The following is a 12,572-nucleotide window of genomic DNA, read 5'->3' on the forward strand; positions in this document are numbered from 1 at the left end:
CCGCAATAGAACCAAAGCCGTTAACATAATGTTGCTGCTTTCACTCCCTGCCGCTTTGCTGTGAGTAGGTAGTGTTGGTAGGAAAACTGGTATTTTGGAAGTTTGAAGAAACCTACTCGTTTTTACCCGCGCTTATACCACTTCTGAATCTTTTATTTAAGTCCAGTGAGAGCTCAAACATACTTGTTTAAGCTCAACTTAAAGGGACTCGAGCCTCCGAATAAAGACTCCTTCGCCAATTTATAGGTTTTGATTAAATTAACAGTGAAACAATAGGCGCTATGTATGATTTTGTGTACCTATCTCATGACATGAGTTTTATCCAAAGACTTTACTACTTAGACTTTAGACTTTTTTAGATTTTTTTGTATAAAATTAAAAAAATCTGAAAAGATATCGAGTCTGTACAAAAGACTCGACGTGTCGATAACAAGTTGGAGATAGCTCAAATTTCGACTTAATCTAGACTCAGAAAAAGAGTAGATGCATGTGTAGATAACTTTTATCAGCTCAACCGCTTAACTATTTCTTCTCCATCTAGTAAAAATAAATATGTGTATTTACATCGAATACCACGTACAAACGTCAATATATTTTCAATCCCCCGTTCCTTTAGCAATAAAAGTGTGCACATGCAATATGCATTGAGTATGCACTAGACGATGCTATTGCCGACGGAACTTCCGAATCAATTAGTGCTCAACCAACTGCACTCATATGTTAACTATCCTTCATCGACCTTATGTCGTTCAAGTAAGGTTTAAATTTGGTTAATTACTACCACCATTCAACCATTCCATTGGCAAGTATATTATCTGTCATAAACCTTATGTAAAGGCAATAAAGCTTAAATCTGTCAGTTAATACTGACTATCGTTCGACAAGCAGTGCGTTCGCATAACTGCGTCCAACGTTATTCTGGCGTCGGTAAATAAATTGGACTGAAAACTCCTACAAGAAAAAAAAATGAGGAGTAGGAGTTTTAGCTTTCGACGACCTGTCTTACCTAATGGATAGTGACCCTATCTATAATCCTGGGAAGAGAATTTATTTTTGTGATATTTTTTGTTTTTGAGTCACGGATATTTTCTATGTATTTAAGTATTTATAAGTACATGGTGTTTTTTCAAACAGAGCAACTTTCCCAGAAATCGTGAAAAAAAGGCAATGAAAATCAGTACCAACCAGATATGTAATACTATAATACTAATACGTAAAATTTTCTGTCGTCAGGGAATGGCTTTTTGGCGGCCGGCCGGGTCCGTGTGACTCTTAAAACCGAAAGCATTTCATTATTGTAACTGCCCTATCCCCTACCCTACCCTACTGGTCTTTAAACCATACTTGTCATAAAGTTCTCCTTTATGCAGTCACGTTATCACGTGGGGAATGTCATGCTCCATCGAGTCTCGAGTGCTCGCATGCCGACGCAAGCATCGCTCGCTAAACTATGCAGTGCGATTGCTTGTTGTTTTCAAATGCCCAGGGAATTCTTTTTACTTCGATGTGAGAATAATATTTTTTAGAATTAGTCCAACTCAACTCTGCACCGATTTGTCAAGATAGAGTGTGGAAAAGTCTCATAAATTTCAAATTCCTTTAAAAGCACGACCTTAACGGCCACCGGCACACTTTGTCGTTGCAAAATCGATGGATATTTTTTTTCGTATTTCTGTCCCTTTTTTGATTTTGAACCCTACAAGTCTTTAAAATCTTAAATAAATGCTCAACATGCTCAGTATAAAGTTCTCCTTTATGCAGTCACGTGGGGAATGTAATGCTCCATAGAGTCTCGAGCGCTCGGATGCCGACGCAAGCATCGCTCGCTAAACTATGCGGTGCGATTGCTTCTTGTTTACAAATGCTCAGGGAATTCTTTTTACTGGTTGTAGAATAATAATGATCATTAATTAGGTATGGTATAAACTAGTGTAAAGTTTTTATGAAACGAGCTGAGAGCGAGACACATTCATTATGTAGCAGTCACATGAACTACTACATACATTATTATTGGTGTATACGGCATGCAATGCCAGTAGTATTTTTACAATCGTACCGTAAAATGGGGTGAGTAGGGTCAAAACTGAAATTCAAACCTCGATAACATTTTATTTTTACATATGAAAACTGAATGGTGTATATAATAAGTGTTCCGGACGTTTGTATTTTAGTCTTTATTTTATTTTGGGTAATTCCATTTCATAACTTTGACGATAAAGAGGAAACCCCACCTCACCCCGTAGTACCTCGTATTTGGGGTGAGAGGCGTTTTCATACAAAGGTGATTTTGGAAGATTGTTGGATCGATTTTTTTTTATTATGCGTATTACTATAGGTCCATTTTAAATTGGAATACATTATTTTTGTAGCAGTAGCCTTAAAATCCCTTCTCATCCCCCTCTCAAACCTTCTCTCCCCATTCATAACCCACTTCTCCCCGCGAAACCTACTCACCCCGTTTTATGGTACTCGTATAACACGAGTATCAATAACTAATCAAATTCATATTTTAAACACTGTATGACTCCATGTATGTTTTCTTACCTGTGTTTAAGATATGTGTCATTGAATATGTTGACTTTGAGCACGTCCTGCCATAGACACTGCGCCGTGTTGTCTCGCTCTAGCGTCATGTTGTGCGCTCGCTCCATCTCGCTCGCACCCTCTATCGCTCGAAACATAAATGCACCTGTAAAATAAAAGTATTTTATATAAAAAGTTAATGAAAAGAATCAGACCAAGCTAACTCTGCGTTGCATTTGTAATAACGAAGTGTGGCAATGTCGTCAATGTCAAATTTGTATGAAATATGGCGCTTATAATGACACTCCCTCACTTTCTACTATTCAAGTTAGAGTAGACGGGTAGGCCGATTCAAAATTATCTCGATCGAGATAGAAACTCGCGAATCAGGGATGCCAGCCTGCCACTTTACCAATTGAGCTACCGAGACTCACCCGTCGGCAGCGAATGTTCCCACTAGGTATCCATCATACACGTATTTTAATCCTTTGTTCAGATACATTTGATAGGAACACGTGTTACGAGGTAAATAAAACCCTATTTTCTTTGTTAAAATATACAGAGTGCTTCCTGTAACGGGAGCAATAAATTATACTGTAGGCTGTACTCCTCAAACTGACCAACATTTGTTCAGCAACTTTTGAAAATAACTCGGGTTTTGGTTTTTATTACACTTTAAAGTTTATTCTAAGACGCAATGTATTGCAAATTTTGTTATGTTTGAAGCGTGACAAGCAACGTCAAACACACTGATGTCAGCGTACATTGAAGGCAATATTTATTTTGTATGAAAAAGAGGAAGTCTAAAGGATTCATAATTTTAAAAAGTTGCTGAACAAATGTTGGTCAGTTTGAGGAGTACAGCCTACAGTTTAATTTATTGCTCCTGTTACAGGAAGCACCCTGTATATACTATTTTTGGACGAATAAATTGGAACAATAGGTACACAATACCTTTGTTTGGAAACTCCAATTTCAATACGTAGCAATAATATAATGAACTGCAAAAACAAAACATTCGAAAGTAGACTGCCTCCCATAGATGTCGCATTAATGTATTTGCATGTCGTACTTGCATGCATTTAAGTATGTTTTATTGCAAATAAACTGATTGATTGATTGAAATAACATACTGGCATGTACAAACATCTGATATCGGATAGAAGTAAAATGTACAACATGATTTGTTTTTCGTTGTTTATTTACTTATTCATTTAAGAAATCTTTACCTATTGCTAAAGACATTTTCATTCTACAGGGCACTCTTTAACAGTAGTCGGATTGGCACTTCTGATAATTTCAGCCATGTCGGATGCCCCCGTCACCTGTAGGAACCGATAATTTTTGTTTGTGGGCGCATGTGTAGGCGTAATGTTTGTCAGTTTTGGAACCGCTAAAGCCGGCCGGCGCGCCCCGCGCGGCCCAACTACGCGGACGACACCTTTTTTATTTGTGAATTTCTGTTATTTCTACTCTGAATCACGAGCTCTTTCTATCCTAATAGGAGAAAAAAAGTGTCACAAGGTTTTTATTTCCATTCCGTTACCATTTTTCATAGACTTTTTATGGCGGTCACGGAATGGAAAGATCGAAAAATATATAGAAATTTTGGGACACTTTTTTTCACTTATTAGGGTCAAAAGAGCTCGTGATTCTGATCCTACATCTGATGTCGGATCGGACATTGAGAAAATGCTCACATGCCTCGTGCGAGGGGCATTACATTATATGCTCTATCGATACATAAGTCATCTATGAGCGAAACCCATTCAAACCTCAATTTCCTTTCAAGCTAATACAACCTGTGAAAAGACAAAGACAAAGGGCAGAGATGAGGCTTCATTAGACCTGAATGGTTCTCCCTTTGGCCTTTTCATGCCCTAATGCGATTACCTTATTGTTACCTTTTAGTTGCTCAACATTGTCTATTATGCGGAACTTTGGTCGAATAAGGTTGGCCGGTCAAAGTATTAGCAGATGGTGCCAGCATAGCTTGCCCTGTCGATCCCTACAATTGTGCCAGTTTTTTTAATATAATTGTATGCCCTGGTTGCCAGCCGTTTAAGCCAAATCTCATAGAACTAAACTAGTGAAAGGTGCAAGCTATGATGGCGCCATCTATGTAAACCTTTGACAGTTGCCAACCCCATTGTAAATTAATTCTTAAGAGTCACTTGACCCAGCCGCTACCGCAAAGGTACGCTCTCATTTTAAAACGACATTGTTAAGCTACATTTATCTATGTCTATGGTTTACCCAGTTTTTCATTAAGTGCTAGGTTTAATACTAAAAAGCCAATAGTTTTTATGTAAAGAATAAACAGTCAATAGAGCAAGGACCAATTTCATTGGAACATAAATTGCCACGCCCTTTCAACTAAAATACGGGCTCCGACGGACCGAACGGGAAGTTATTGCTACGAGACTTATTACGGGACAACTTTGGCCCGCCCTAATACAAATTAATACTTATAAAGGTTCCGGTATCCACAGACCTTTTCAAATATTATTTTTCGCTGAAAAATTAACTTTTCTCTTGACACTAACTTCAAATTAATATTTGACCGAGGGTTAGCGAAGGGCTCTGTTGTAGGTATCTGTCTCGTTGTGTTTTATTGAGCGTTATAACGCTCAATAATACAATCTCCAAGTCAGCTTGGGCGAAAATACTTTCGTATGTCCAGATATTCTCCTCTGCAGTAGCATTTTTTAACCGATTTTCGTGATTTTTTTTAGCATATTCGTTAGATATAATTATTCTGTCGTTTAGTTTTTTGTAAAATGTTCAAAATAGTAGAAATTGGCATTAAGGACTTAAGTGTTAATACCCGGGTCTACGTCACTCAAAACCATTGTGAGTACGCTGCGATAATGACTCAACGCAGTATTTTCTGTTTTTACATTTTTATTAAGCTTATCTCACGAGGTATCTGGGCGGTTTTTTTTTGTTGTCCCCTACACTTATTTTTCAAATTTGGGATTTTTTATGTTATTTCTACTCAGAATCACGAGCTCTTTCTATCCTAATAGGAGAAAAAAAGTGTCCCAAAATTTCCATACATTTTTCGATCTTTCCATTCCGCGACCGCCATACAAAGTCTATGAAAAACGTAATGGAAATAAAAACCTTAGGACACTTTTTTTCTCCTATTAGGATAGAAAGAGCTCGTGATTCTGAGTAGAAATAACATAAAAAAAAACCCAAATTTGAAAAAAAAGTGTAGGGGACAACAAAAATAACGTCTATCTACAGCTCATAGAGCCACTAGTAGTTTATATACATGAAATACAAAAGCGTAGTTGATCATCACTATGTATGCAATATTCCACATACTTGATGTTGCCTCCTACATCTAGTTTAATCTATGGCCTGTTCGCTTTTTTGGTGGCTTGAAAAGGGTAATTGTTTTTACTACGACCCGCGACATCCAAGTGTGAGTGATAGGGTCTAATGCTCGAACCAGCAAGGGTCCCGTAATCATGATTAACTGATGGGAAAAGCCTTTTAGGTTGCTATTGTTTTTGTGGGGAAAAGTTGCCAATGTTGCGCTGGATGATCTGGATTTGCGCAAATGAATCATTGAAATAAGTATTAATTTGTTATTTTATAAAAATATTTGTCTCATCACTAGTGCTGCTTAATTGCCACGAGTCGCCAATATTTGCTAATAACCACTCATAAATCAAATTTTCTAACAATAAAAGACTTAAAATACTTTTCCGAGCCTGCCATTCTTTGTATGTTAAATTGAAAGAACTTGGCTTCTTTTTTACTGGGCATTGTGTGGCATTAGGGACGGGCTATAGGAATATTCCATAAATCGTTTTTTATTAAACAAAGGAAAATCTTATCGAATGTTAAGGCGAGTTGTTCGTAGTTTTTTAGGGTTCCGTAGCCAAATGGCAAAAAACGGAACCCTTATGGATTCGTCATGTCTGTCCGTCTGTCTATCCGTCTGTCCGTCTGTCTGTCCGTCCGTATGTCACAGCCACTTTTTTCCGAAACTATAAGAACTATACTGTTGAAACTTGGTAAGTAGATGTGTTCTGTGAACCGCAATAAGATTTTCACACAAAAAGAGAAAAAAAAACAATAAATTTTGGGGGTTCCCCATACTTAGAACTGAAACTCAAATTTTTTTTTTCATCAAACCCATACGTGTGGGGTATCTATGGATAGGTCTTCAAAAATTATATTGAGGTTTCTAATATCATTTTTTTCTAAACTGAATAGTTTGCGCAAGAGACATTTCCCAAGGGGTAAAATGTGTCCCCCCCCCCCCTGTAACTTCTAAAATAAGAGAATGATAAAACTAAAAAAATATATGATGTACATTACTATGTAAACTTCCACTGAAAATTGGTTTAAACGAGATCTAGTAAGTAGTTTTTTTTTAGATAAATCCCCTAAATACGGAACCCTTCATGGGCGAGTCCGACTCGCACTTGGCCGGTTTTTAAGATTTTGGCAAGTAGAGATAAGCGGAATGGCCAGCTAGCTGAGCCGCTTCTCAGATTCGAGAAGTTTAGGTGAATATCTCCGTCGCGCTAACGGGGCGGATCCTAAAATTAGTGCGATAAGGACAACTGCATCTTTGGCTTCGTGCTCGACTGTTTCCTATAAGAGAAACATAGTTTGTTTTGCTCTTTGTACGTAATTTTTTTTATATGTTTATCCTTCTACGGTAGGTAATCTCTAAACGGTTATTTTCCCTAGTTTCTTTTACCCCACCGTACTTAAGAATGTTTAAAGGTTACATAATTATAAATAAATACCGTAAAATGGGGTGAGTAGGGTCAAAACTGAAATTCAAACCTCGATAACATTTTATTTTTACATATGAAAACTGAATGGTGTACATATAGAATAAGTGTTCCGGACGTTTGTATTTTAGTTTTTATTTTATTTTGGGTAGTTCCATTTCATAACTTTGACGATAAAGAGGAAACCCACCTCACCCCGTAGTGCCTCGTATTTGGGGTGAGAGGGGTTTTCATACAAAGGTGATTTTGGAAGATCGTAGGATCGATTTTTTTTTATTATGCGTATTACTATAGCTCCATTTTAAATTGGCATACATTATTTTCGTAGCAGTAGCCTTAAAATCCCTTCTCACCTCCCTCTCAAACCTTTTTTCCCCATTCATAACCCACCTCACCCCGTTTTACGGTATATAGTTCTGGCACTTCGTTTCGGTACATTATCTATCGCATCGAATCGCATTAAGTCGGGAAATTCCTGAAGACGGTACATCCCTACTACCCCCCATTAATTATATCGCGTAATGAATTGACTCCAAAACTGTGTTCATGACGATCGCTATCATTCTCTCCAATCGCTAGTAAAATATTAACGCGATTCCAGAACAAATTAATTGTCTGTGTCAGTGAAGATTAGGAATTATTAACGCTACAATGATCGCAAACTAATTTCGAAATATTGTACGTAACAATATAGTTACCATCATTAAAGGATGACTCAAGCTAGACCGGGCCGAGCCCGGGCCGAGGCGTCAACACGTCATTTTTTATGAGGGTTGATCGGTGATCACGTGGTGCTTTCCATAGAAAACGAAGCCGGTAGCTCCGGGCCGGCCGCGGCCCGATCTAGCGTGAGTGCATCCTTAATACAGAACGTGGGCTCTAAAGGCGAACTGAAATGCAGGTAGTACAGAAGTGTTGTTAGGGATAGGAAGTAGTGTTGAGTCGCTCACTCGTGAGGCACCTCATTTGTACCACTCATTTTGTTAATTTGTCGCAGTACTTCGTACCGCAAAAATGTCTTACTTCACTCCTCTATTCATTTTACTCATTTACTCGCGCGCATCACAAACATCTCTTGCCACCATCACACAAATCATTCACACACTTCAAATTTCAAAAAACTCTTATCCGTTCAAATTCACTCGCGAGTCTCCCAAAAGTTCTATTCTTAACCTCCAGAATTGCACTCCAATTAAATATTACTATTTATTTATTTATAAAGGAAGTGATGAATACATAAATATGTATACACATAAAAAAAAATGTCGCTGTTGGAATTAATGGAACAGTCGATACTGAAAATATGCTAGTACCTCACCTCATTTGAAGTAAGACATTGTAACACCTCATTTTAGAAAATGAGGTACTCATACAAACTCATTATAAATTGATGTCCTACCCATCACTAATAGGAAGGTATATGCTGCAACTTATAAAGTCCCACTGTCTCTTAGTTATGCCAAGTACTAATAAAACGGACGCTCGAGCGAAGCGAGCAGCGGGGCGTGCTGCGTTCATAACAAACGAATGCTATAATATTTGCGAGTAGTCACACGGATGGCTTGACGCTCCCGCTGCCCGCTCCACCGTACGCTCCGCTGAACTTCTACTAAAGCCATTCTTCTATTATTCTAGAAGAAGAATACTAAAGCCATACAACAACTTACCAGCCACAGTATAAGCGACGACCAGCACCACCACGCCGACGTTGCTGAACAGAAAAGCCAGGAAATTGCGCAGGTAGTCCCTTAGGCGCGACGCTAGTCTCCTGCAATTTAATATTTTAACAATTTAAGTTTATGATTTAGGAGGCAAACGAGCAGACGATGGTAAGCTATTAACATTGCCCATGGACAAAACGGACCGGACGGACGGACGTTACCAGACTTTAAGATGGGAGTAGGTACGATTTTTTTTTTTGAAGCTATTAAGGGCGTGAAAAAGATCTGGGGGACTTAGGGGCCTAACTTCAGGAGTGTTGTATGTCCGTTGGAGATCCTTTAAAAACATATATACAGTGTACACCCCCTTTTTAAATTATATCATAATTATACTGTATTCCCTCTGGATAAAATCTCGCCTCCTCCTACCGACCTATTTTAAAGTAGATAAGTGAATATTTAATGTCTATTAAGTCTATTCATAATTATGATAGTTTAGACGAAAAATTGGCCTCCTCACTGTTGTTTTGCGTGGTAACGTAGTGTTAAAATACTGACCTCCTGCGCCGGGGCATGCTGTCATCCTGTCGCGTATAGAGCCGCCATCTTGGATTCACCACATGTCAAAACTCTTTCCACCTATGAGCATTTCTCAGCGATGTGTCGATTAGTAGCACTTAGTAATAAATTGTGTCATTGCGTTGCATAAATTTATGTGAATGAAAATTTTGTAGTCTTTGCTAACTAATCGCCATGTTTTTATTTCCGCTTATATCAGACTGCGGCAGGATCTGAAACAATGAAATATTGATGATGAATGAGGAATTTCTAAATCAATTTCAAAGTTAGTAATTAAACTTTTTTTTGCGTTCCACTAAATTTGTTTATGAGTGTACTACGAGGCGAGGGCTACGAGTATAATCAATATATATTATAAAAGAAAGTGTACAATGTGCGTGCCGCTAAAACTCAGAAATGAGCCCCGATACGATCGATGAAGTTGTATGGTGTGGTAGCCCTCTATCTCCCGTCCATGAAGAAGTTTCCCGTTTTTACCTGAAGCATGTGCTTTTGAAGATATAAGGGCTGAAAGTTTCGCCCACACCCAGACTTAGAAGCAGTCATATTGTTATTGAATATTGAACCTTAACTTAATAGACGAAAGTTCAGAATCGATCGTGAAACATATACCTTCAAAAATTTGTACCTGGGGTGGTGTCTCGGGTCTCGGAGGCTAGACATTTCTAGAACAGTCCAGAACATTCGGGGAAATTCGAGAGCATTCCACAGCATTTCAGAATATTCTGGAATGTTTTCAAATGTTTGAGAACAGCCTAGATCATTGTGGAACATTCCAGAACACTTTCGAATGTTCTGGAATATTCTGGACCATTCGAACGCTTTTTTATAGGGTCCGAGCGGAGCTACCTATTGGTAGGGGTATATAAAGCAAGATCCGTCGTGAGGTTCGAATGTTCGAGAACATCCCAGAATATTCTGGAATATATTTCCATGATGAAGGTTCCTCTTTTTACCTGAAGGGTGGTGCTTTTGAAGATATAAGGGTAGATAATTTCGCCCTCTAGACATTTCTAGAACACTTCAGAGCGTTCGAGAGTATTCGAGAGCATTCCACATCATTTAAGAACATTCTGGAGGGTTGTCGAATGTTCCAGAACACTCTCGAATGTTGTGAACTCTGGAATATTGGGCGCCATTTGATTTTTGCAACTACCACACAGTCACATGTCTACTTTCTGAGCGAAGCCGGGTACCTCAGCTAGTATTATATAGGTACAAAGTTATTCTTCAAGGACGCATCAAAACCATAACAAATGTTTAAATTACAATCTAACTCCTAGTTTTAAGTTTACCTTATCTAAAGACCTGGATTACTTTAACGTGTAGTTTATTTTTTGATAAACATCATTATTTATTAAACACTAACATATCCGCTGTTCAACTCTCCAAACAAAATCAGGAGGTCGATTCTAATTCCACCAATTTGAATTTTTAACTAGCAGAAACGTCTGCGAACGATGGTATTGAGCTTAGTATAAATTTAAAAGTGGAAAAATTACAGTCTGCGGTGAGACTTGAACTCACGGCCTCTGGATCGATACTCCAGCGCTCTGCCATCTGAGCTACCAAGACCTCATCCAAAGCCAGCAAATTTTTCCACCATAATTCAAGTCAAGGGGACCCGAACTAAATCTCCCATAAGAGCGTATTCCACTTTTAAATTTATTCAAATTTAACTATTTATTATGGTTTAACCTGGTTTTGATACGACCTTGATCAAAATAAGATCAAAATCGCCACAAATTGTTAAATCAGAAGCATGCTTCATTCCTATTTATAGGGTAGATATCCTTGTGTTGCTCACAAGAAGCCATTCCTCACAGAATAACGCCATTATTTACTCTATCCATTAATTACCCTTTCCACACTGTGCAAAGAGAAACTTACGTATAAATGGTCGATAGTAGACCTTATCTCTTTGCAATAAAGATTACAAAATGTGTTGATAAAAATATAACCCATTTTTGGCCGTATTGCATTACGTATTTGCCATACCATAGTCGATCAAAATTATTTCTCTAGTAACTAGCGCGAGGCCATCCGGTCGGTGTGCACCCGCTAGTTAATGCCTCCACACATTACTTGATCAAATGAAGATATTTATAAACATCATATTTTACCAGTGGATAAATTATTGCTGCTGACATTCATTTCCCCGCCGCCTTTGAAATATTCATTGAATTACGAAGTTCTTTCGGTTATAAGTAGAAATGACTAATTATTGATCCCGTTTTATGATATTATTGGAAAGAACGATGTATGTATATTTTGATGTGTAGGAGTAAGATTCAAAAGCTTCAAAATAAGATTGCAAACGATGATTGCCTCCCATCAGGCGATACGTCTGCTCGTTTGTATTCTATATCATGAAAAGAAACGAAGCGAAGAATTATAAATATAAACCAGTCAACATTTATATTAATAACTGTCAACTTTTAACACTGTATTTCCAATATCTTTTCGTATGAATGTTAAAATTTAAAGGCACGACAGAAAACAACCATTGTTAAAGTGAAGTGAAGCTAGGCATTCGCACGTCATTTGTCATTCGTTTACTATTATTTAGATTTACTAAATAATAGATATGTTGCATGGGCAAGCCAAAAACTGTCCTCTATCTCATAAGGAGTACAAAATGGTTACCCTGCATAGCATAGCAGTATTTCGGTATGGAATAGCTAGTGATAATTATAATCGAAGGATTGGACAAGCAAAATTTTAAACAGAAGTATATTTTCAGAGTAATTGAGATAAAATATAAAGACCCACGCGTTGCTTGCCATATATTTTGTTTCCTTCTTTTCCTCGCTTAACCCCTCTCTTATGGTCTCTATCTTCAAAAAATCAAATTAGCTTCTTGAATTGTATCGTCTTTCTTACGTAAACTAATAAAAGCAGTCGCTAATTATTCATCGATAAAGTGAAGCCAAGCGTTCGCACTTCATTTGTCATTCTCACGGCTGTTTAGATTCGCCGATGAATAAACGCTGTGAACGAGCTATTTTGGTCCGAACACGGGAGTGGTTTATACAATTCGGTTTAC

At 37.8% G+C, this 12,572-nt stretch overlaps 1 protein-coding gene across 1 annotated transcript in view; it reads right to left on the reverse strand.

The window, feature by feature from the left end:
- The window catches only part of LOC134656904 (potassium channel subfamily K member 18), a 30,277-nt gene extending 20,665 nt beyond the window's left edge, over positions 1-9,612 (reverse strand). The window contains exons 1-3 of the mRNA XM_063512452.1: positions 9,506-9,612; positions 8,954-9,054; positions 2,545-2,689 (exon numbers count right to left, since the gene is read on the reverse strand). Of these exons, the coding sequence (XP_063368522.1) occupies positions 2,545-2,689; positions 8,954-9,054; positions 9,506-9,522 (263 nt within the window). The 5' untranslated portion in view covers positions 9,523-9,612. The remainder of the gene's footprint in view (positions 1-2,544; positions 2,690-8,953; positions 9,055-9,505) is intronic.
- Positions 9,613-12,572: the final 2,960 nt, after the last annotated feature.

The sequence above is a fragment of the Cydia amplana genome, chromosome 19 (genome assembly GCF_948474715.1).
Source record: "Cydia amplana chromosome 19, ilCydAmpl1.1, whole genome shotgun sequence".
Lineage (NCBI taxonomy): Eukaryota > Metazoa > Arthropoda > Insecta > Lepidoptera > Tortricidae > Cydia > Cydia amplana.